Raw genomic sequence first — 24,337 nt, 5'->3', positions numbered from 1 at the left:
CACTGTAATTCCAATGCCAATGCTCAGTGGGAGCTGGGGACTCTTGGCAGTTCTTGTCACAGGTCCATTACGCTGCCTAACATTTTGCTGTAGTTTGTGAACTTCAGAGGCTTTTATGGATAGCAAAGCATTGTTAAAGCCATAGGCATGTAGTCACTGTGGTGGTCCTTCAGTCCATGGGGAAGCAAATTCTCTGATCAAATGCCTTTAAAAATTAAAAAAAAACCCTCTCATCTAATTTTAGTGTCATAAAACCTTCGACCTTGTCTGTAAGATGGACACTAGAAAGCAATGTAACCACAAAGAGTTTAGGTCTGTTTCAGCTCAAAAAACTTTGATGTTCAAGTGTGTTGGACATCAAAAATACTAAAAAAGGCCGTGGAAAAGGTAATAGGGAGATGGTTTTCCTTTCCTCTCTATATTTAGCCTTCCTAACCTTTAAAAATACAAAGTTCATCACTCCAAAATAGCAAATAAGGTGACAATCGCATTGTAATGTCACTGAAGACGGAGTCCTCTGGATCTAATGTAGAAAATGTAACAGCTCAAAATAAAAGAAATAACGCTCAGTTCTTCTCATCTAACTTAAGGTACCTTTGCCTGACATCCCCCTTAAATTGGAAGAAGAGTCAGGCAGTCTCAGAGAGTAATTAACTCATTTATGATCTCAATTGCCCTCCGGAGGTGGCTTCTCCATAACTGATCTCGCATGACTGCAGCTCTAACTTAAGATCCTCAGTTAATTGCTTCTACCTACAGTGAGGTGGAAGCAATTTGGATCTATTCCTTGACCCCTGCTCCACATGGCATTTCTGCAATCTCATAGCTGTGGATCACACGCAAGGCAGAATTTATAACTAATATATTGTAAAACTTTGTTGTACTATTATTCATCTGTCATTTCCTGTAGAGATACAATTGGTGGGTGTCACTTGTACTACGGTGCTTGTTTACTTTAGAATTTGGGTAAAAAATAACATCCTCTATACCAAGTCATTTGAAAACAAAGAAAAAAGAGGAGCTATGCATTCAAGCACAGTGCTTTGGGTTTCCCGCTTTTCTTTGGCACTATGTGAGACATTAAAAAAAAAAAATCTCCCCACACAGCCCCGCTGTGGCCTGGACACAGCAAAGAATGAGTGTGTGCAGGGACAGGACAATTGCTGAAAAACAATTGCTGAAAAACAATTGCAGAGTTAAATAACAGATCTTGGACTTTTCATGCGTTAATAACCTAATGAGCACAAGGCACTTCTAGTGATGGGAAAATACAGATACCACAGCCAGACAAGGCCAACCTGGGCCAATCCTCCAGCACAAAGCAGATGTAAATATGGCAAATACTCTTTCTCAAGCAAGTGCCTGCCACTACAGCTCCCATAGCATCCAGTGCAGAATGTGTGACTGGGATACAAAAGAAGTACTCTTGGCCTCTCTGCCTTTTGCTGAACTGTGTATGACTGCTGTTTGCAGGACAGATACAATAAAAGGCACCTCTGTGCAAGAAATACGTCTCTGCTGCAGCAGAACTAGCTAGACAGGATGACTTACCCATTAGTACAAAAGATGAGGGACAAAAGGGTCTAGGGTGTGAGGTCCCAGTTCTGTGCCCAGTCCACTTGCGTATATCCCTCTTACTCTGTACTTGCTGGAAATTTTCTCCAAGCCTTTTTGGCTACTTGCTTGTCTGTTTATAAGCACAAAGCTGAAATAACAAGCAATCTACCATTCCTGCTGTCATTGTTCTTTGTATTCATCCATGCTCCATGTCTCAGACACCTTCCATACTGTACAGATCATCATACTGTATTCCTCAGTCAGGGCGGTAATACAAGATCGTAGCATGACTCACCTGACTGCGTCTTCCTGCAACTTCTGTCTGACCTGTCAAGGACAGAATATGGTGATAGTGAGACTCTCAGAAGTTCAGGATGGGGATAAGTGAAACCCCAGAAGTGTCAGAGAAAGATCTGCCAGAGCTCTTCGCAATGAAGCACTTCCAGGAGCACCAGTTCTCAGCACTACATTAAGCACATATCCAATAATACCCATAACAGCAAAACGCACCTGATCTACTTAACTAGAGCTCCTGTATTTCCTCTAGTGTTACCAATAGGTAGGCAGCCAACATACTGTCACCTCACTTCAAGAAGTAGTACCTCTCAAAGGTGATATTCTCTGGGAGTGACGTTACTATGTTGGCCAATTAGTACTGGGAGAGACAGTCACCACCGTCACTGGAGTGCCTTTTCTGGGGGACACGGCTTCCTGGAGGGACCCAGGTCAACACGGTGGTGAGTAAATGTTGAAGAGGTAGGTTGGGTCGGAAGGATTCTGCGTATTCATGTAGCATACTAAATTCTGCTCTCATGCCAGTGTAAAGTCCGTCAGTGTGATATCTATTAAGAAGAGCTTCATAGCAACTTTCAAAATATGCAGTAACATAAAAATCAGGAAACCTTAATAAAGATACCTAGAATAACAAAGATTTTTATTTTAATGGCCTTAGAATATTGGGTTAACTAAAACGGAGTTGTTATATAGGAATCTTAATTCTTTTACATGTTCTTCACATTTTCTCTCTTTTTCTCTTTCTCTTTCTTTCGCTCTGTTTGTTAACATTTACTTGTTATTACTGTACGTTGCTTGCAACTTGTGTATGTTACAGACTGTCACATTTTATTCTGTGAAGTTTTTCTCCAATTCCCATCAACCTGAGCTCCATGTTGGGCAGCCGAGGAGATTACAATACAGTTCTTTAATGCAAAAGAACAAGGAATGTCACAGACTATAGGTAACTTCACTGAGGTTGTGACACAAAACCTGATGCGAGGTATTAATGCAAAGAGTAAGTACTTGGTATGACAATAGAACTACTTAGTTAAATTACCTTCTTTTTTTCAGATAGTCTGCATGGGAAAAATTAATTTTCATTACTCTCCAGCAGAAAAAATTCCCAAACCTACCAATTTAGGATTTTTTCACTGCCATTTTGAAAACCAGCGATGCCCATGCTGATGCATCATTACTCATTTTCAAAGGTTTAAACTCCTATTTTCTATGCTGTTCTTCTCTATGCTGTACTTCTTTCCATACTCTCCAAGCCATAATTTCATCATTTTGTCATCCTTTGTCTGTGGTTTAATATATCTTCTCCATAATTCTTTCTCTAATTTAATATAGTTATATCCCTTTTACACTAAGCACCTGATTTAACAACAACAAAATGAGCTCCTACCCATGGGATCCATGTTTCTTAATCCTGCATGAGGCTCTGGAGCCCGTAAAAAAAATTGATTTCTGTAGCCGAAGATGGTCTGGCACAGAAGCATAATTGTTATGTTGCTGAATCAGGTCCTCCGCCAATTACCCCCAAACACTACTTTGAAAGAATGGCAAAAAATAGCTGATAGACATTTCAAATAATTTTCTAGAGGGACAGCATGAAATTTATTGCTACTAATCTAATTCTTAATTGTCAGTAAATTCTGTGTTAGCTCAGAAATCACTATAGCCATGTACTAACTCAAGAAAAGTGTATTTTTCTCAGTGTGCAATTCCTTTATTTCCTGATTCACTGTTATGCTCTGACCCTTCCTTAATCAGTGAAGAAGCACAGCAGAGTTTAGACGGAATCTAGTATAAAAAAAATAAAGCGATTTATACTGATGCAATTGATGAGTGGCCAATAAATATAAATGGGCAGTAAACACTCTCCAGGCAACTAAAACAGAAACAACTTGCTAACAGGAGCGAAATTTGAATTAAAGAGACTCAAGAGAGTAGGGAATTGAACTGTAAATATTTCCTTTCCTTTCTGCAACATCTCAGAGAGAAATTTAGGGATATAAAGTTAATGGGTATTTTCAGATGCTGAGCAGCTCTTAACCCCTCCACAAATCAGAGTAAATGTCTTTGGATACTTGGATTCATACTCTTAATTTCATCATAATCATTTGCTTAGCACAAGAAGTATCAGGCAAAAGTGATGCTGCAAAAATAGGATGTAGGAAGGGATGTAAAATCTTTGTATTTTCTCTAGAATAAAGACAGTTGGGAAATTCAGTCCTCCAACAGCAACTACAGCAGCCTTACAGCTGCTCTACTGCCCACTTTCAGATAATATGCTTGTAGCTAAGGAAAGCTGGAGCACAGCAGTCCTCCACCCTCACCTTGGCCATACCACCTCTCTTCCTGTGCCATTCGTTCACTAGCCCAAGAGCCAGGGAAAACCATCATAATACCAAGAGAATTTCCTGTTGCCAGCATAGTACGACACAAGTAATGTCTGCCATTTTAACAGCCCTTCTGTATCACTAGAAAAGTGTGAGAGGACTGAAAAATAGAAGAGTAATTAGCTCACCCAATGGACAATGTACCATTACTTTCTTCAGGGATCCAGTTGGATTAAAGGTCTCTGCTGTAAGGGACCTCATGGAGATCCTTCTTCATTAGAGACTTCAGGCAGCTACTGTGCATGTTAGGGTTAGTGACAGGGGTTAAAAATGAGCAAATGAAAATGACCCTCAAGCTCTGAATAAGAACAAAAGGACACTCTGAATTGGTCAGGAGTGGGACTATGCACAGACCACAATAATGGCAATCCCAAGTTTGAGATCAGGGCCACAAGAGCATAGTTGAGATCTAGACAAGCTGTAGATTCATTTTCAGATGTACATAGGGTGGTGGTGTGGAATGTAACTTTAGTCACACGAGGTCTCCCCAGTAGAAAGATCTTAATCTTTCAAGCACCTTCCTTTCTCAGTTCTGGCCCTGTTTTGCACTCAGCTACTCCTACTTCTTTCCTGCTTTTCAACCCTTTTCCTTGTAACAGGGCTGCAGAACCTTGAAGTCCCCCAAGTCTTTGTGGAATGGCAAATGGCTGCTCAGGGAAGTTTTGGGTACTCAAGCTGGGTCCTTGTCTCTTTTAGTCCTTAAACAAGGGTAGCCAGGAGGAAGACAGTCTGTGTCCTGAAAGAGAGTGCCAGTGACCTAATGTGACCAAAGGAAACAGCCCTATGTCTCTTAATTGCTGTGTTTCTGATCTAGGGCTGAGAAGACCCCATCTCTTAAGCATAATTCAAAGAATCTGGCACGGTTCATCTAGCCAGATACTGACTAATGGGTAAATACGCATAGATACAATGCTATGAATTGTGGAGTTTCTCTCAGCTCTGTTTCAGTTAAAGTGGTTATGACCTACAGCAGTTCCTATAAGGACTGGAAAAGGCATTGGATTTCCAGTCCTGTAAGAACTGAAAATGGTCAGCCCTGAGAGTGCCTTTCAAATCATCCAGTCTTTGGGGTAAGTGACCACTTCACAGCTCTGTAGACACATAGGAGACAAAGGAGGAGGGCAGTTAAAATCCCAAGAGGAAGCAGTGTGAGCTGGGACCATCTTTGGCCCACACACAATTTCTGAAGACATCTAAGGTAAGAAGGGTAGACCAGGAACTTGTTTCTTGGCAGCTGTTGGAGAATAGCAGTGTTTGCTTTAGAGAAGAGGACTGGGCTGACTTTCCCAGTTTAGGAACCGCTTCTGTACAAGTGCCATATTTCCAAGCACAGACTGAGGTCAATGAACACATCATACGTCGACTGATACTCTCAATATAAGATGCAGTTCAAATAGGTGGAGATTCAGTGCCAGATTCTAGCTTATAATCAAAACCAGCAGCACTGGTAAAGTCACTATGAGAGTGTGCAACCATTTGTAATGACAAAAGAGATGATGAGCCATGCAGCAAGTACATGGGCAGTCTCTACTGTGCTTCTCCACAATAAGCAGAGTATGCTAATGTAAAATTCAGCACTTCTCCTAAGTTGTTTTTTTTTCTTCAGAATCCCCCCCCCATTTTGAAATTCAGTGTTCGCTTGGAAACACTTGAGGCATTTTAATAATACTTTTCTGCAAATGGAGATAGATGAGACAGGAAAAAAAGGAAATGGAAACCACACAAATGAGGTAGTTATGAAACAAACTACTCACCTAGGAGATCTGCTCAATACTTTCTGTAGCCTCTCAGCTAAATCTCTGCAGGAGAATATTTCAAGCTGGTGCAGTTAACTAGACATCCACAGATAGGACAATTATGGAGATAAGGATCCACGCTGAGAGTCAGAAGATTTTGTTGTAAATAACCTCTTACAGAGTAGTGGGCAAGTCACTTCACTGCACGGTAGTTTTACCCATCTGCAAAACAGATCATAACATTAACTTTTCTTCATGAAACAGAACCTAAAGAACAAAAAATGCTGTACAAGTCTAATTCAGAGTCTGCCAGCAGGCATGGAAAGACTCATATGAATTTCATAGTCCAGAATCAAGCCTTAGAAGCTTTAAGCACCTACACACAGTCATCATTGGTGTAAGTAGACTGGTAGTCAGCAGACAGTAATGGTTTCAGAAGTATTGTGTTATCTGGAGTTCTCTTAAACCCAAGGTCAGTCTTGCAAAAAGCAAACATGCAAATTGAAACTTGAGAAATCTACCTAAATAACATCATTTCATTCCATCTTTAGACCTCATTCCTGAAATTGTTCAGCGTGTAGATCTGCTAATGAAAACCATGGGAACCTCTAACTTTGGGCAGGTGATATCAGTGATGTTTCCTTTATTCCCATAACAGACTAATCACATATTAAATACCACGTGATTGCTGAGTCCTACCCTCAGAGAATTAGGTGCTGCAGACAGTGGTTTGGAACACAACTACTCTACTTAACACTTACTTATACACACCAGCAATAGATGCAGTCTTCTGTGCTGGTAATTTCTCTGTTTCCTAAATATTTAGCAAAAATTGTCATTATAGATTAGCATTGCTATCCAGATTGTGATCCCTAAGGAATGCCTCATGCATAGAATATTCAAGGGATATTAGTAGGGCAGTTCAGTGATTTGTCCTCGTCTCCAGCTACTCTGTTCTCTTCCTATTGAATAGAAATAAAATAACAAGGTTTTGGATTTTCAACAACAAGAATAGAGAAAAATTAATCAGTGCTAAGGGACCCTGAGGAGGCTGCAAGAGCAAGTTCCAGCTCAAGTTGCTAGGGATATATAATGCAATTTGAGAAATTAATTCCAAGAAGGTCAATTTTCCTGTCATTCAAGCACAACAGAGCCTGCAAGCTGCTTCCAAAAGGATCAATGGCTGTTACCAGTGAGTAGCCTGACTCACAACAACTCTGCTCAGAGGTGTTTGGAGCTCCAGAAATGGACCAGTGCCCCCTGCCTCCATCACTAACAGTTTAGGCTCAGGTGTAGCCGTGAGAGTCTCAGAGATTTCAATGCAGAGCTCTGCTGACACAGCTGCCTCCCTCACTTCAGGATTAGAGCCATCGGCTTGTAGCAGTCAAGGCTGATGGAGAAGCCTAGTTCTTTGCTTATCCCCATGAGGACAGCAGCTCTCCCCAAACACAGTTAAGTGATTTTATAAATCAACAGCTCAGTACCTACAATGTCACTGTTACTATAGCAGCTGTCGCAGGTTTTTGTGCAGAGTGGTATTAAATAGCAGTGGGTATTACAAACAGAAAGGAATTGCAATTAAGTGCAACCTTAAAACTTTAGAATCCTGTTGAAATTAGTGTCTGCAAGTATAAAAATGCACCTATAGCTTTTGCCAGTTTTTAAAATGTATTAAGAGACCTAATTAGTTCATTGCTCATGAACCAAAATGTTACTACCTCCCTCTTTGGGGAAATAATTGGCTAATTCTGCATGGAGAAGAAAGAAGGCAGAGGTGAGATCTGCAGAAAAGGGTGTTTATGTTGTGACAAACCAGTGACATTTAAATAAAAGTAAAGGCATAGAATACAATTACTGGAACATGGATAGATGCTTAGTATGTGTCATATACATCTGCGTGTGTGTCCGTGCATGTGTGTGCAAAGCAACAAATATAACTTGAAAAGGCTTTTGCCTACTACTCATCTATGTTGTCCATCTGAAATCAGAGGATCAGAATCGTATCTCCAAACCCTACCTAATCTATTTTTTCTTTTACGCTTATTTTATTACTCGGCTTCAAAACCATTGAAAAATAAGTGACAGTATCATGTAGCGTTCAGAACAAGCTAGTACACAAATCTGGAAGAGGTGCAGAATTAAGTCTATCTGTTGAGTTTGTCTTTCCTTAAAGACTTGCAGGACCACCCGTTGCCTTACGGTGCCTAGGTAATAAGCATTGTGCAACTGAGGTGTAGGATGCTGCCAATACCACTCAGTTAACATATCTCAGCGTTTGTGAAACTTCAGAAAGCACATTTTGACTGGTTTTTTCCTCCCTTCCACCAAAATACTCATATTGAGCTGTGCCATATTTCGAGTATATTCTCAGTACACTAATTTGCACTTTAAAACTCTAAAATAATTCTTACACTAAATAGCACTTTAAATTGTTTTATAAATGTCAAACAAGCCACACAGAGAAAACATACTATTCTCAGTCTATCCTCATGGGAATGTGTGAAGCAAAACGGGCAAATCTGACAATCTATTTTCATTATTTACAACTGAGAGTAAATTTTACTCTGTTTTCCAAATTCATGGCCTGCTGTCGTGTTTTCTGTATGTAGTGTCCTGTGCTGGCATTGCAAATACCATATGTGTTTCAGAGGAGAACATCAGAAAATGGATTGCATTTTTTAAAATCCACATTCTGCTGTCATATTTCCATACATAATGTACTCTGTGTGTCTCAAATGTGTACAGCCATTCTGCACGACCGATACCGAACTCTATAAAACAATTTGGGTAAATTCTGGGGAGGGGAAGAGCAGGAATTTTCCCCTCAGTACTATTGCACCCAGGTATAAATCAGCACAAACAGAATATACTCAAATACTACAACACAACTCACAGTCCGCTGCCTCTCCAAAGCTCTGAGCGACAGTAGGCTTCATGACAAACAAGTCATTCATGCACCATCCGATGTCATGCTAAAACATAACCTGATTTCTAACCGCAGTCTTCTGCTCACAGGACTAGGAACCAATGCATGCCCGTTTCTGAATCTGCCCCTCTATGTGGAAGTACAGGTGGCTGCTGTTACACCTAACGCGATCAAGTTTTTTTTCTCCTCCCACTTAACAGACTATTTTGTTTTGGTGCAGTGCGCACGAACGCAGTGTCTAGGACAGATGTGCTAACCTTTATAGTGTTGCTATAGAACTCTTTAGCTGTGAACCCTTAATTTGCAGCTGGAACTCTAATAAACAGTGCATAGTGTTTCAATAGCCTTCTGCTTATATGTTTGAAGATTCGAAACTGAATGGTGAGGTGGCCAAGGCGGCGCTGGCAAACGAAGACTGTCCCCACATAGACCAGGCTATTACGCCTGATGAGGGCCTGCCCTTTACCCGCTCTGGCACTCGGGAGAGATATGGACCCTGCTTCCTCTTATCAACCGGGGAATATCCCTGCCCGCCTGATGGAGGAATAAGAAAGGGTATGTAGCTGGGGTCCTATAACCATGTAGTTAGCAAACATTTTAAATAAGTAAGAGAAAGTCAGCTGTAGCACGCAATAGTGCGCTTGCTGTAGAGATGCACGTTTCGGCTGGAAACCACCACCTGATGTCTGCATTTGGAGTTTCTAACCTATTTCTTTCAGAAAGAAAAGCCTGAGGAGCTGTAACTACCCCATGCAGTTATGCTAGGCAGTCGAGTCTTCCACCCCAGCTGGTGCAGTAAACTTTACTGGAGTATGCTCTACAATGTCCTGAAATGAGCCCATCCTCCAAGGAGAGGCCAATTAACATTTCATAGCAACGAAGGTGTGCCACTTGGAAAGCTCACAGATCTTACCAGACTCTGAAGAGCACAGACTTGAAGGTGGCAGACAGAAAAGACAAACCTCAAAAGCAAAACATCCTCAAGAAATATGAAATGATTATTTGGCTACTTAACAGAGCTCTAAAACAAATTATTTGGATATTCATAGCTGTTTAGTTCAACAGAGAAAGAGAGACATACAAGAACATCTGTTAGCACAGGTGTCTTACAATTGGAAAATAATCCATCTAAAATCACTTTCCTGTCATAAATAAATCATTACTAGTTAGTTTCTCAGACTTCTGACAGATACAGATCTCTCAGAAGTAACTGCATTTTAGTTTGCTAATGGTCAGAATAATCTATTTAGCAACAGAAGTCAAATCCAATGAAAAAGCCCTTCCCTTCTTAAAATAGGCTGTTCTGCTTAAATAATTTAAAATGAGGAAACCATACAAACCAAAATTAGAGTTACATATATATGCATCAAAGTTGGTAAGGAATGGGAAAACTGGAAAAGAAATCTCTCTTCAAATCAGTGTTCATCACTGATATACTGTATATAGTATATGATATAGTCAATATTTTAAAACTGCAAAGATTGTATGATGTAACCATACACTGAGTATGGAGTATAGAATTCCCATGTGCCATTGTATGATGGGCAATAGTTATAGCAAATGCCAGTTATAGATAGTGTATGTATTTATAAGTTTAAAGCTTATCATCAACAAAGATATAGTTGGACCACGAGACTTTCATATGAAAGTATATCCTCTAAAATTTACCTTTGTAGCAAAGCATTTTACTTGATTCTGTATTGGATAAGCATTGGCCACGTTCATTCAGCCTGGGCGAGTTCAGGTGGTTCCAGTGGATCAGGGGAACACTCCAAATGGCACATCCTTTGGGATGAGGAATGTATGGTTTTCACGATGCACTGCAACCACCTCTCGTTACTGAATGAAACAGAGGCTGGTTGGCTAAAGAGTAATATACGTCAGCATATTGTTGGCCTGTTTGAAACACGTTGAGAGCATCTTAATTGTTGTTCCAACAGAATTTCATCCATAGTTTGTGCAACTCTCTGTACACTTGCTGAGCTGTTTACGTGCATGTCTGAAAAAAAAGGGAGGGAGGGAGGAAGGGGGGGAAGGAAACCGAATGCATGCAATTTTGTTTTCTTCCTTTTTTTTTTTTTAATGCTGAGAACAAACGAGTAGTATCTCTATAGCAACAAAATAAATTCTGTGGATTTTGCTGCCTTTCCCCCCTCCTGCCCCCAAAGATACCAGAAACCTTAATTTTGCCTGAGGTCAAAATGCATGAAGTGGAAGGGAGAGGTACGTGTGAGTGTATGACAGAAACATAGAAAATCCCTCCCACTGACACTTTTTTTTTTTTTAGGGGACAACCATGTTGCTGCCTGTAGGATCAATTACATAGCCTGACCATCCTTGAGAAATGATGTGGTTTTTTAAATATATATATATTTTTTTTAAATTTGTTCTGTACTTCAATGGCCTTCCGAGTCATGTTGCAAGCGATACTACTCTGGGCATGTCTGTGCATGCAGATGCTATTGAACTGGCTACAATGTTGACCTCATTCTTAGTCCATTCTGTCATTGATCCAATGCTGTACTTTGCATTTTTCTTTTAAATGAAGGTTACGAAATGTCACGGAGCCTTAACAGCATAGCTGGCATAAGTGGAAAAGCGATAGGATTATCCTCAGTGTCTGCGCCCTACAGCTCTCCTAGTCCAGTGAGACGTTCTTGGTCTCCCATCCCATCTATTTTGTAGCATGGATCAGTAGCAGAGAATGGTCTAAAAAGCTTTATTTTCAATTAGCCTATGCTATGTTGCATATAATCCAGGTGACTAAGTCTGAAGATGCAATGTCTCACAGTAGCACCTGCTGTGTTACTACTGATGCTAGGTGACAACACTCCTAAATAGCACTCAGATAACAATAGGCAGGCATTTGCATAGTACTGGTGGGCCATACGTGCTACGTGGTATCAGTACGTAGGATGAAGGGTAGATGCACCAGATAGTTTCCTTCCTGGTGCATCCTGCTAGAATATGCTTATTTTGGCTAATGGTGGATCTACTGGCTTTATTTGGAATGGGCTAGGCATTTAGTCGATGCTGAAACATGCCAACGATGGAAGATTTTGCTTTTCTCAGGATATTTTTGAGCCATAGGAATCCTGCAGGAGTATGAGCAAACAAGCACAGTAGGATGAAACTTTGCATGGGCGCCTATTTTAAGCTGAAAGCAATACTCAGACACACTGTAGAGAGGTCTCAGTCTGGCTGACTGCATGGAAAAAAAATCCTGTTGAAGAAGAATATGGCTGCCTCTGCATGTAGCTCTTTCACCTTTTCCTCCTTCCTTTAAAACTAAGATGCCAAGCTTGATGTGAAAAGCGCAGGGAAGAAGCTCAAGTACTGATTGTATTCTTTACATGCAGATCTTTGCAAAGAAAGTCCAGTCATTGCTAAATATATGCCAACAGAGGCAGTCAGAGTGACCTGACAAGGCAAGATGGAGATGAACATTGATGGCTAATAAACATCTGTATGGAACTGTGCAGGCATAGAAGACCTTCTCATTTGGACAAAGTTGACTTGCTCCATGCAGGTTTTATGGATGACTCTTCCTGGTTTTGGAGTTGTACTAGAGATGCAGGCTTTTTCTACGGCCAAAATGTAACAAAACTGTAGAAGATCCTTTTTTTTTTTTTTTTAATCTATTTTTTTTGTTCCATAGCATGAATTGCATGAAGACAAAAATTACAAAAACAAAAAACAAGAAACACTGCAAATGTATGATTAAGGAGGAAAAAAAAAAGTTATATATTTTCTTTCAAAGCTCTTTACTTTTACATACATTGTTGTAGCCAAAATGTAAAACATTATAAAAGTGTACATTTCTTTGCTACGGATCGCTTCTTTTTGTATACAAGATACAGAGTAATGGTTTTAAAAAGTGCAATCAGGCAGTCATCGGTCATATTGACCACGCCTTCACAGTTCATCACACCGACATGGAAAACAAGAACTTTTAATCCAACTGGAAATGTATAAAAATAAGAAAAACTTATTCCTGTCTGTTTTTGTTGGCATGCTTGTGACACATGGGACCTTCCTTCGGACCTGACACTAACAGCTGGTCTAGATTTAATTTTCCAGCTCTGGTTATGTTGTATTTTATTGATGTATAGATCCAACGTAAAGACCCTTCATAAATTGTTCATATTAAGTAATCAGTATGAATTTTAAACAAAAGAGGTGTTATTTTAAAACTGGGACTTATAGTACAAAATCAGGAAAATACTCAAGTATAAATGGTCTCAAAGTTTAAGAAACAAGACAACAGCATTGTATGCAATTTAGTACTGAATAAAATGCATGCACAATGTTATGCAAAACAATTCTAGCATGAAATAAATTTTGTATCATGGTTTCAGTGCCTGCTGTATAGTGTAAAGAGGAATCCTTTTCTGAAGCGATCAGGGGTTTCCAGAGACTTGCTTCTAAAATCTTGAATAAATACAGTGTTCTCAACAGAAATGTAGGAGAAGAGCTTGGTATTGCTTTGGTTCTACAATGCTAATTTTGGTTAGTAGATAATAAATGAAGCCTGCAAACACTTGATACAACTGATGTCTGAAGAATTCACACCATTAGTAATTTTATGAGGGAAGATTAAAAATCCCTCTAATTATCTAGGTATCTTCCTTTTCGCTCCCCAACAATAATAAAAGTTTGTCTTTTTAGCTGATTAAAATAATTCAGTTTTTCTTACTTCTTTGGGCCCCGTCCTTCACTTGTTCTTCACTGAGCCACAGCAGTCCACCTGATACGAAAGTCTGAAAGAAATCCAGGTGTCTGAGTCACACTTTATTTGCCACACAAAACACGCGGCAGTAAGAACTGAGAAACACAATGGGATTAAATTTCATTTTAGATCCTACAAATGACAACTATGGACTATGTGTCAACAGCATTGTAGCTGCTTGAACATTTTTGGTAAAGTACTTCTCTAAAAATACATCTTCACCATCATGTGAGGAACTTCAAAAGAGCTGGCAACCTTCTAGACAAGCTATGATACCTGCGACTGCTCATGAGAAAGGAAATGTAAAGGAACAGTATCCTTATGGTCTGGAGGAAGTAGAGATTAAACCCCCAAAAAACAGAAGAAACACTCATGGTTCTGGTAAGTGCTAAATTATAAAGAAAAAAAAAAACAACTGCAGCTGGACCTTGTCTTCACAAAACTCTACTCCAAAAGGAAAATCAAGGAAGACCTCAAGCTGTGTTTTAGGAATAGAAGAAAGGCTGATAATGTGGATTTGTACGTAGTTAGAAAACTCCTTTGTAGTCCTTGATGTAGCATTATGTACTCGATTTCTACTTCAGTTGACTATCCTTTCTCCCAAGAACTGTTTTTCTCCCATTGCTTCCATGCTGTTATTCTCAGCTGATAAATGGGCAATTTCTTACCTCCAGAGGCAAGATCCAGGTTAATCCAGGATCCAAAAGTTGCCTAATGAACAGTTTGTCCTCTTATAATGTATTAAGAATCCAGAATGAGATTATGTGCCCCATTAGTTATTTAACACTAACTCAAGGGACCAGTGTGAAGGCTGCTCAAATTCCCCATTACCCTAAGGAATACTAAAAATTCAGCCCTGTAAATCCCAGGCAGGTCTTCCCCTTCCAGTGCACTTTACACATATATGAGCCTTAGCTAACAGGGTGGGCACACATGCCCTAAGGCAATTGTCTTTCTGTGCTTTAAATCTGCCAGTCCCATTTTCATTTAGGTACTCCTCTTGGCTTTTTCTCATTTGAGGTAACCATGTCTTTTGAGTGACTTCTAGAAACCCTTCAGAAACAGAACAGTGCTTCCCATCCACTGCCCTTCAGGAGATGCTCTGAAGCTTAAGGTCCATCTGACTGTAGAGTGCCCCTTGCATAACAACGGCACTTCTGACAACACAGGGAAAGAGGGAGACAACTAGAAAATTCCAAGAGCTGTTGCACCAAATCCTGACACTGAATCCTAGGAGAAATTTACCACATCATCCAAGCTGCCTTACATTTAAGGAGCTTTTGTTGGGATATTATGATTAAAACATTAATTCCTTCAAGCCTGCCCACTCCCACCACAGAAGGTATATATCTTGATTGAAGCATTAAACTATACATATCGCTAGATTTTGACGTCAGGCTTGCAATAATGCCACTGACTATTACTGACTTCACACCATCATAAACAGGAGCAGAAGGACATTCTGTAGTTCAGTTACCTCTAGTTCCCTGCTGGAAATGCACATTCGGGTTTCTTCTTCTGCAAACTCAGCTTTCGGCAATGGACTCCCAGCTATAGGACTCCGTGCTGGTCCTTCATCTGAACCCATTGGCAATTGGTTTATTACTTGATAACATTAAAAGCACAGCTCAAGCACACCTTCTACACATACAGCTTTTCCTCTGACTGCATGAAGGTATCAGTTTTTTCTGGATCAACCTGATGCGTGAAACTGTCTCCCCAACCACAATTCCAGACAGCAAGGATCTGAGAAACAGCTTCTGTTCTCTCACTCCAACAAAAAATCTAGCTAATACCACTGTGATAACAGTCAAGAGCAGCAGTCATTAATCTGGATAAAGTGATTTTTCATATAAATTGCCTTCTCTCTCCTTAAAGTTTCAGGGCCAAAAAGAAAATACATCACTGAAATGAATAGCTGCTAGGACAAATGAACAGACTGAAATTCAGAAGAGAGCAAGCAGGGCTACGGCAAGGACATTCAGAAAGGAATTGAGCAGATTGCTGCTCACAAAAAAAATTATCCTGAAGAAAAAACAAGTGCAGTTATTACCCTGCCACTCTGGATATCCTTTTCACAGGTTCAAAACAAGGCAGGCTACCTTTCTGCTTTCCACAAATACCCTGGAAGTAACTTTGCCTCTGAGCTCACACACAAACTAACTTCACTTCTTGAAAAGGTGCTTAAATTATCACTCACTTATTTGAGTTTGGGCATAAAATACCTGTCTGTTTCAGAAGTCCCAAAGCCCGTACACTCATCTAGGACTGTAGGTGCAACATTTCTCTCTTAGGGGAACACAAATGCTTATTTGCAGTCAAGAACAATATTTGCATCCAAAATTCAAGTTAGAAAATGCATCCAGAACTGCATCTCCTGACTTTCTTTCCTTATCTGACAAAACAAATGTTTTACAACGAAACATATTCACCTGCCTCCGTGGACAGATATATTCCCTGGTTCAGGCAGTGTTCACTTGAGCATTTAAAAAACTTTATGCAAGCACATAGGTCCGAACATCTCCAGGTACTAAATATTAAGAGCACGTGCTCCAAGGCTTCCACTGGTTTCTCTGCTGCCCACGGAGCACAGGTTAGAGATTCCTTAGTCAGCAAAAGGCGAAGTAATGCAGTTGTATTAGTTCAGATATCACTCCAAGATACCTGCACAACTTCTGGACCCAAAGCACTTCAGCAGGGACAACACAGCCCACGCAGAGGCTACTGACCATGAGTCACACCAGCACAACCCAGAGATGCATGGCTTGAGCCCAAGCAAATACTCTCAGTTGGAGCCATGCTTTGCGGTGCTGCTGTCAGTACAGGTCGGGGACTGAACAAGAGGTGTCAGTAGCACGAGAGGTGGGAAATGAGACGGACACAGGATGGGTCTGGAAAATGAGTGGACATGCTGGGTTACCTTGGTTGGGGCATTTCAATTTTTTGTGCCTCAGCTTCTGTTTCTGTGACATTATCCCCTTTTCAAAGTGTTACGAGGCCGAAAGAGGAAAAGTAGCATTTAAGCAGGAATAGTTATTGTAATCTATTTACCCAGGCACCAGAGGAGAGAAGCATCTCTCCATTATCTAAAAGATGCCATGTTTCCCTGTCTGCAGAGGAGCGCAATGTCCCTATAGGAATCCCTTTTCTTTTGTACTTTAAAGCAGAGGATTATTATGGAAAATGATTAAGCACCCACACAGTTAAAATGACAGAGCATCTTCATTACTGATTGGCAACACCTCTGCTGCCCTAATTTAGGTACCAGATGTCTTCATGCATTCAAATCAGTAAAAACAAAATAAAAGCTAAACTCATTTGACATTTGCAGTAAAAAAAAATAAAATCATGTCAGAACATTAAAAATCTCCCAATTCTTGGCCTCACTTCTAAATATATATTAAAAAAAAAACCATAAAAATGCTGAGTCTTAGAGCAAAGTATTCACATACACTTAAGAGATTATGATGATCAGAGAGTATTGGAATCATATTGAACTGAAATTCTGCAATTTCCACTGACAAAGTCTTGATCTCTAAACCCTGCAGACAGAATTCCCCACAAGATTGCATTGTCTCTGAATAATAAGGTGGTCCATAGGCAAAGCAGCCCGGAAATAGATGAGAAAGATGAAAATGAGTTGAGAGGCGAGCCAACACAGGAATTGGACTCAGAATTGCCCCCCTCCCAGCTTGTCTGAAAATGAATCAATATCTGGCATGTCATAAAATAAGAATGTCTGAGGAAGTTTTGCAAAATAAACGTCATCTCACAATTTTCTCATCCCCACAGCCAGCTTTTATTCTGGAATAATTATTTTGTTGCTTTTGTTTCTAATCAGGCTGAGAAATATGTTCTCCTAGTCCTCTAAATTTATGCTTCCTCTCTCTCCCACAAGGTAACACATGGTTTATCCAGGTCATAATTCAAATAGAGAGACCATTTTCATTGATAAGTATTTTCAGGCACACACTCTATTTCCATGTTCTACAGAGGCATTAATGAGTGAAAACTGCCTCTGCATTAAAAATAGGTGAATGCAGAGACAACTGACGGATGAATCTGAATGAGATGCACAAATAGCTAAAGAATGTGCCTTACTTAAGTCCCTTCAGCCTCTAACAGATTACAGAATAACAATGACTTTACACATGCAGTTTCTCCAAATTAACTTCAAAGGCATATATGGTAAACACCTCATTTAGAGTTATTTTTTGAGACATTTATCCAACAGAAGGCCACTTCCATACAATCGAAGCATTTTAATTCAAGGCTATTAAATCATTCTTTCCAACATGGAGCACAACATCTAAGACCAGCATTTATCAGGAATTAAGAATAGCACAAAAGCTAAAAGAAAAGAGCAAAGCATGTATTACTTCGTTTTGCATATAAATCAAGACATTGATATGTCAAAAGTTCCAAAGTTCAATTATTGTTGTGTCAGCTAGAGTTTTCAGTAAATTTGGTGTAAGCAGGCCTGATCTAAAGACTTCTGAATCTGAAAGATCAGGACAGATGTTGCTGTTCTAACTGAAGAGAACTGGAAATTTCAAGATGTGCTATGAATGAGAAAGAAAACCCACTGAGTTCAATAATATTATATATTATTATCCACTCAGGTCAATTATATTACTAATAATAAACAGTGGGAGAGGGGGAACAATAATATCCAAGAAATAGAATAGCTTGTCCCTCATCTCACTCCCACCGTACCAGCAGACTGGAATGCTGCTATCCCTGTGTGATTATTCAGTCTTCAAGATGTGTATTTTGAACCTGTCTTCCCCCCTGCCCTCCTTTTCCCTTTTGCTTTAGCTGACTATGTCAGACTCTCTACTGCTACTCATTTAAATGTTTTCCCATGGTCACCTTTCTCCCATACATTCAAACTGATCTTCATCTGTTTTCCATCCTCATCTTTAAGTCTTATGACTCAGAAAATGTCATATAAAGCAAAATCAAATCACATTCTTCCCCTTCCCCTCAATTTCCCTCTGCTCAGTCATGTAGCCAAGCAAAACCTCCTTTCACCCATGCAGAAGGGACCTTTATGACAGTTGCAGATGGCAAGAACTAGTCACCAACAGGACTGACAACATGCAGACAGGGGAGGGAAGCCAGTGTCATTTAAGAAGTGGTGACTGGACAAACAGGAAGAAAGGCAGGACTGAATTTTTCCTTCATATGAACACACTTCAAATGCAGGGTCTGGCGTTCTAAGCAGAAAAGCATGAAGTCACTCAGGAATGTTACATGAAGTTGAATAACATCAGTGACTGCCAAGCATCCTAAAAAATCCTCCAGGAGACAGAAACCTCCGACACAACACACACATCTTCCCACTGACAGTCTTTAAAATGGAATAGGAACAGTCTTTAAAATGGAATAGGAGCGTCTTGCACAGGTGCACATGAAGGTTGCATGAGTAACAATTGCAGATCTCCTAGGTCTTCAAACAACAGAAGTACTACACAACAGCTTCCCTCCCCTGCCCCACCGAAGAGCTTGAACGCTCTCTGGACTGAAGGTCAACAGTTCACAACTTGTTCTCCAGCAAAGCTCTGATATCAAGTTCACTTTTCTCTCCTCAAAAATGTCAGCTCATTAGTAGGTTTACTTATTTTCAGAAAATAGGAGGGGAGAGCAGCTACACAGACACTTGCTTACCTTGTTCCAGTGCTTTTCATATATATATATTACAAACCTTGTCAGTTTATTTACATCTGAATATGAATGCAGAATGCTTACGGAAAAGGCTTTCTTTGTCTAGCACTGAAGACCTGCATAAAGAAATCTGTCATTTGCATCCACTGCAGAAGCACTGGCATAGCACACTGGCTCTGCATTTTGCCTTGCAGAGCCTGTCTCCATCAGGACATCAACAGGCAACAGCCACTGAGCTCTGGGAGGGGGTTTCTTCACTTGATAGGAGCTTTTCACTGTGTGCTCCCTTCCTTACAGTAGAAAGCCACAGCTGATTTTTTACACAGTTTTATTCTGCAAACAAAGCATGCTGACATACAAAACAAGGCATTCGTTTCTGAATGGATGAGCAACAACTTGTTTTTGACATTCAACCATGTAAGATCTACAGTGAATTATTATTCACTCTTCATACTACAGCAGCATCTAGACGTCCTGACGACAAAGCATTTAGTACATCAAGCTCTCAAGACAAGTCATTACTTCCCAAAGTTTTCAATCCAAATAGGCAAGACAAAAGAGAGAAAATGCCCTTTTCAAAGATGAAGAACAGATGCAGTTATGAAACACACAGGACCAGGAACAAACAGAAGTACTCCTATCTTTCCTCCTTATCACTCCAAATAATTATTTGCATTTCCAAAAGTCTGTTCATGTTACAGATGTGAAAAAGCAAACAACATTTCAAATACAGAAGTTGTATTTATTTGTTACATAATTTGTTGGATTCCTCTGAAAGGAACTGCAGCAACAGTATACACGGTCAAAAGTAATCCCTGTTTTACAGGGCACACATACTAGCTGTGAGTAATCAAGGAACAGAATTATTTAGATAGTAGGATTACTGAAACAAGATAACACATTTATTCAGTACACAGATTTTGGAGGAAAACAAAGGTAGAAACTTTGGACAGAACTCCCAAAAAAAGCATGAGAGACCTTTCAGTGCATACAATAGAGAGGCTGCTGTATCTAGAAAATTGTATTGAGGAGAGTCAATAAACAGCAACTTAGATAAGTAAAAAGTGCAAGAGATCACAGCCTACAACAGAATATTGCCATGAAAAACCACAATCACCACATGGATTAAAAAAACACTTCATATCAGAAGTTTCAATTCTGTGCTTTTTGCAGAGTACCTATTTGATTTCTCTTACTGAATTCTTTCGGTATCTGTAATACAGTTGTTATAATGAGCTTCATAGTCAGTTCAAGTTTCTCATCCATTGAACAGAAAAAGAAAATGCCTTTGAAAATTAGACCACAAACTATAACTGCTGTATAACCAAGGGGGATGAAAAAAAACCCCTTGCAGCCATATTACCACCGTAATTCCTTCCCCCTAATGTGTAAGCTGATACACCATTAGAAAATCTTCCTGTCCTATTTCCTAAGAATCCTTCTCTGAATATTTTGTAATTCTGTAAGGCTTCTTCCCTGGCAAGCCTACTTTAAAAATTAAACCACTGTTTAGCAACAGTAGGTCTCATTAAAAGGTGCATTTACCACACAGTAGTATTCTCTAGATTTAGAACTTGAAATACATCAAATACTACAGCAAATATAACTATTGTGGGTGGTAAACATCCAATTTAATGGCATCCACTGTATTTGTGTGTAAAACAGTTTTATAAATAGTTTCCAAAATTCTGTTCAACATATGCAGCTACTAATATCTGAAGATAATTTACACTTTTTCATTTCTGCTACCTCAACAAGCGTTAGGCCTACATTGCCTGCCAAGCACTCACCTGGAACAAGTAGTGTAGGCATGTTCTGAACAGTAACTCAGCTGAGCTGCACAACAGATGTGAGAACTAACCTGCAATTATTAGGAGCATTCGGGTCTGCATTTTAGGCTGGAGAACTTGTAAAAACTTTCTGTTTAGATTTTGAGGTCTTGCTATTCAAAGGCAGCTGGAAACACAGGAGGTATCTATGTTGGATCAAACTGTCCTCAACAGCTACAACTGACTTATGCCCTTTGACAAGAACTTTTCTATTGTTTCCAAGAGCTATTAGAAGTTTTTCTTGCCTGAGCAGTAGCTTCAGAAATGTCAGGTTTGGTTTGCAAGTTAATGACAATTCATGCAGGTCTGCATCCCTGTAAATCTATAATAAACTCATGTCTGGCACAGAAGATAATTCCTCAGAAATATTGCTCCTTTCACAGTTCAATCAATGTATAGCTAGTTCAGAAGGTCTTCATATTCCCCTTTTGCCAGCCTTCTAAATTCTATCTCCTTTTTTTTTTTTAATCCTAATCTTCTGTTTAAGATGTGTGTATGCATCTGTGTTCATTGGCATTCCTCTGCGATGCAAACTGAATTTTCTAAGATAGTGGGAGCTCACAACTCCAGTAGAAGTTGGCAGGCACAACACATGCTCATTATGATGTAAAGATACAATAAGAAAAGACCAGAAGGGGTTCTATGTCTCCACCTTCTCAGACCATTTCCTCAGACTGAATTTATACACCAGTGATAAGTTATTAAGCAGTCTGTTTCTGCCTCAAAGACTTCTCAGAAGAACAAGAAAAAAATCATTCTTTCTTCAACAGTATTGCATCAAGGCAAAATGTTTGTCATTCTACCTGTGGATAAGAAAGTCAATTCCTTTGAAAATGACCCACAAATTTTTTTTTAAAATATTGTAGTCTTCTATCCTAGTTCCTTTTAGTCTTAGAAAAAACTTCTGCACTTTCCAACTATTGTGTTAATCATGGGCAATGCCCTTGTAACACTTCTGAGTTACACAATCCAAAGATATCCAGCCACGCCCATGATGCTATGATTTCAGGTGTGCTGAGTCTAATGTGGAGTTTGACAAAGAGCCATGGAGTGTCCTGCCCCACATCCAATTAAGATCTGTTCTGCGTGACCAAGAGCTTTGACTGGCTTTGGGACATGAACATTTGCTTCTGTGCCATCACCACACATCCCATGTTCGTTCCATCCCCAAGAGAAGCACCAGCCACCTAAAAGAGAGTATACAAAATACAGAATAAAGATCACAGAAACACAACAGCTTTGGTTAGTTTTGGGGAGCAGATTTGTCAAGTAACTTCTAATTAGGTTTTAAGAAATTCTGCTAAGGTGGGGAAAATGTTTTAGTTCTCTTAAATATGTAAATAAACCCAGATTAATTATTCTCTATCTTGTTCCACATTGTTAACAACATAAGAGACATTAAAATAACAAAGAGATTTGAAAATCATAAGGACCTTCCCAGAAATGAAGCGGTACACCTGTCTTTCAAATTCCCCCTACTAAGCAAAATTATCACAAACCAAATCCAGTGACTTTAATCATTCACAGCATGATCTGTAGGACTGGGGAACACAGAGTCATAGGCAGTCACATTACATTTCATTCCTACCTTTCAAGTTCACAACTCACCTTTTTCCTTTAAATACAAGTCTCTGACAACTTGCCTTACTCTTAATCATCCTACCTCTTCTGCTTGCTTTGACATAATTTCATTGCTTTTATTATCCTTATTTTCCCTCATTATTATTTATTTTTGTAACATCTACTCTTTTATATTGCAAATCATGATCCATGTATTCTTATTACCCTATAGCATGCTTTCTTCAAGCACAATATGTAAATTTTCTTCTATAAATGGCTGGCATAATAAAAACCCATCAAAAAAACCTCTTCCTCTCAGCTACAAGAGATAATTCTTCCCTATTTTCTTTTCTTTATTTGGCTGTCAGACTGTTGGCTGTGAATTTCTGTAATAAAAAAGAAAGCCATCCTGCAGTATAATCATGTTTCTGATGCCACTGCTCTTTTTGAAAAGCAGCAGGTATTAACAGCATGAAGTACCATTCTGGAGTTCAAATAATTAGAAGAAAAGTGTCAAAATTCACAAAATCCAATCCCAATCATAATTCTAAAATAATTTTACTTTTCAAAATTCTGAAAGAGATTATTACAAAGCTAGCAGGACCATCTTTCTCTCCTGCAAATCCAGTAACATTTCATTGTTGACTGCTTTCTTTACATATTAGTATATTAAACATTACTAAAGTCAGATGTAATTAAACAGTGACCTTTAATTTTCTTGACAATCTTTAAGGCAATGGAACAGAACAAAACATCGGTAGAATATCACAGTAGGCTAGATACCTCTCACCTAATACAGCAGTTCTGTTATTCTTCTTAGAAGGCACCAGATTTTCTCATGACTATGCATGTGCAATACTGACAGCCCAACCCATACCACAAATGCACATACATGTCCTGCAGAAAAGTACTAAAAAGTAAATGTGCAACACATCCCATCTAAATATCAACAGGTCTGAACATCTAAGAGGTTAGTTGGATTTTTTTTTTTGTAAAGTTCCAGATAAAAATATTTATGTAAATATTAACAAGCAGAAAAAATGACATCACAGAACAGTTATTCAAAGGAAAAATTCAAAGAAAGAAAAGCAGCTGCATGTAAGAAAAGGCATTCTTTTGTACAGTTAATACATGGAACCTGCAGAATAAGCCTACTTAGAGTAAGAAAACTTCCAAGACTGATGAAAAGGGAATATAACATGCCCTCATGTTAACAAGATTACTGTGGTAAGCTTTCTGTTACTAGACCACTAACAATCAGTACAACAACTTGCACGTTTGTATGGAGACTCACTATGTCTGACTAAAGGATTCTTTTTTTTTTTTCACCCTGTCCCATCAGGACAAGAAAGAGGAAACCAGAAAGTTTTTGATCGCCTTGAATTACAAACTGCTCAATGGAACATTAATGGCATAATAAATATTTAAAGAAATCAGCACAGTAGGATATTAACCTCTCAAATTGATAAATATATCTAGTTAAATATATTTTGAAAAAAACCTCATAGAAAAATTCACAAGCTAGGAGAAACCCCCAGACAAGAACACCTCCCCTTAAATAAGGATCACTGAGTCTTTTCCAGCCTTTACTTCTCCAAGCATGTAGAAAGGTCACCAAACAGATGCTTCTACATGATGTCAGTGAGCTCCAAGGT

General features: G+C 39.3%; 2 protein-coding genes across 5 annotated transcripts in view; one reads left to right on the top strand and one right to left on the bottom strand.

The window, feature by feature from the left end:
• KCNC1 (potassium voltage-gated channel subfamily C member 1) overlaps positions 1-24,337 on the top strand; it is a 125,896-nt gene that overhangs the window by 95,182 nt on the left and 6,377 nt on the right. Inside the window, exons 3-4 of one of the 4 annotated variants that reach the window (XM_086748611.1) lie at positions 9,264-9,452; positions 12,257-13,578. In XM_086748611.1, the coding sequence (XP_086604737.1) occupies positions 9,264-9,452; positions 12,257-12,321 (254 nt within the window). In that variant the 3' untranslated portion in view covers positions 12,322-13,578. Of the gene's footprint in view, positions 1-9,263; positions 9,453-11,445; positions 13,579-24,337 lie in introns of those variants that run through there. The other 3 variants (XM_086748613.1, XM_086748610.1, XM_086748612.1) reach the window with 3 other exon arrangements.
• The window catches only part of SERGEF (secretion regulating guanine nucleotide exchange factor), a 159,185-nt gene continuing 154,862 nt past the window's right edge, over positions 20,015-24,337 (bottom strand). Inside the window, exon 11 of the mRNA XM_086748614.1 lies at positions 20,015-22,309. Coding sequence (XP_086604740.1) covers positions 22,143-22,309 — 167 coding nt within the window. The 3' untranslated portion in view covers positions 20,015-22,142. The remainder of the gene's footprint in view (positions 22,310-24,337) is intronic.

Source organism: Chlamydotis macqueenii, chromosome 5, assembly GCF_036417535.1.
Source record: "Chlamydotis macqueenii isolate bChlMac1 chromosome 5, bChlMac1.mat, whole genome shotgun sequence".
In the NCBI taxonomy this organism is placed as follows: Eukaryota; Metazoa; Chordata; class Aves; order Otidiformes; family Otididae; genus Chlamydotis; species Chlamydotis macqueenii.
This window is presented reverse-complemented; position numbering and strand designations above follow the sequence as displayed.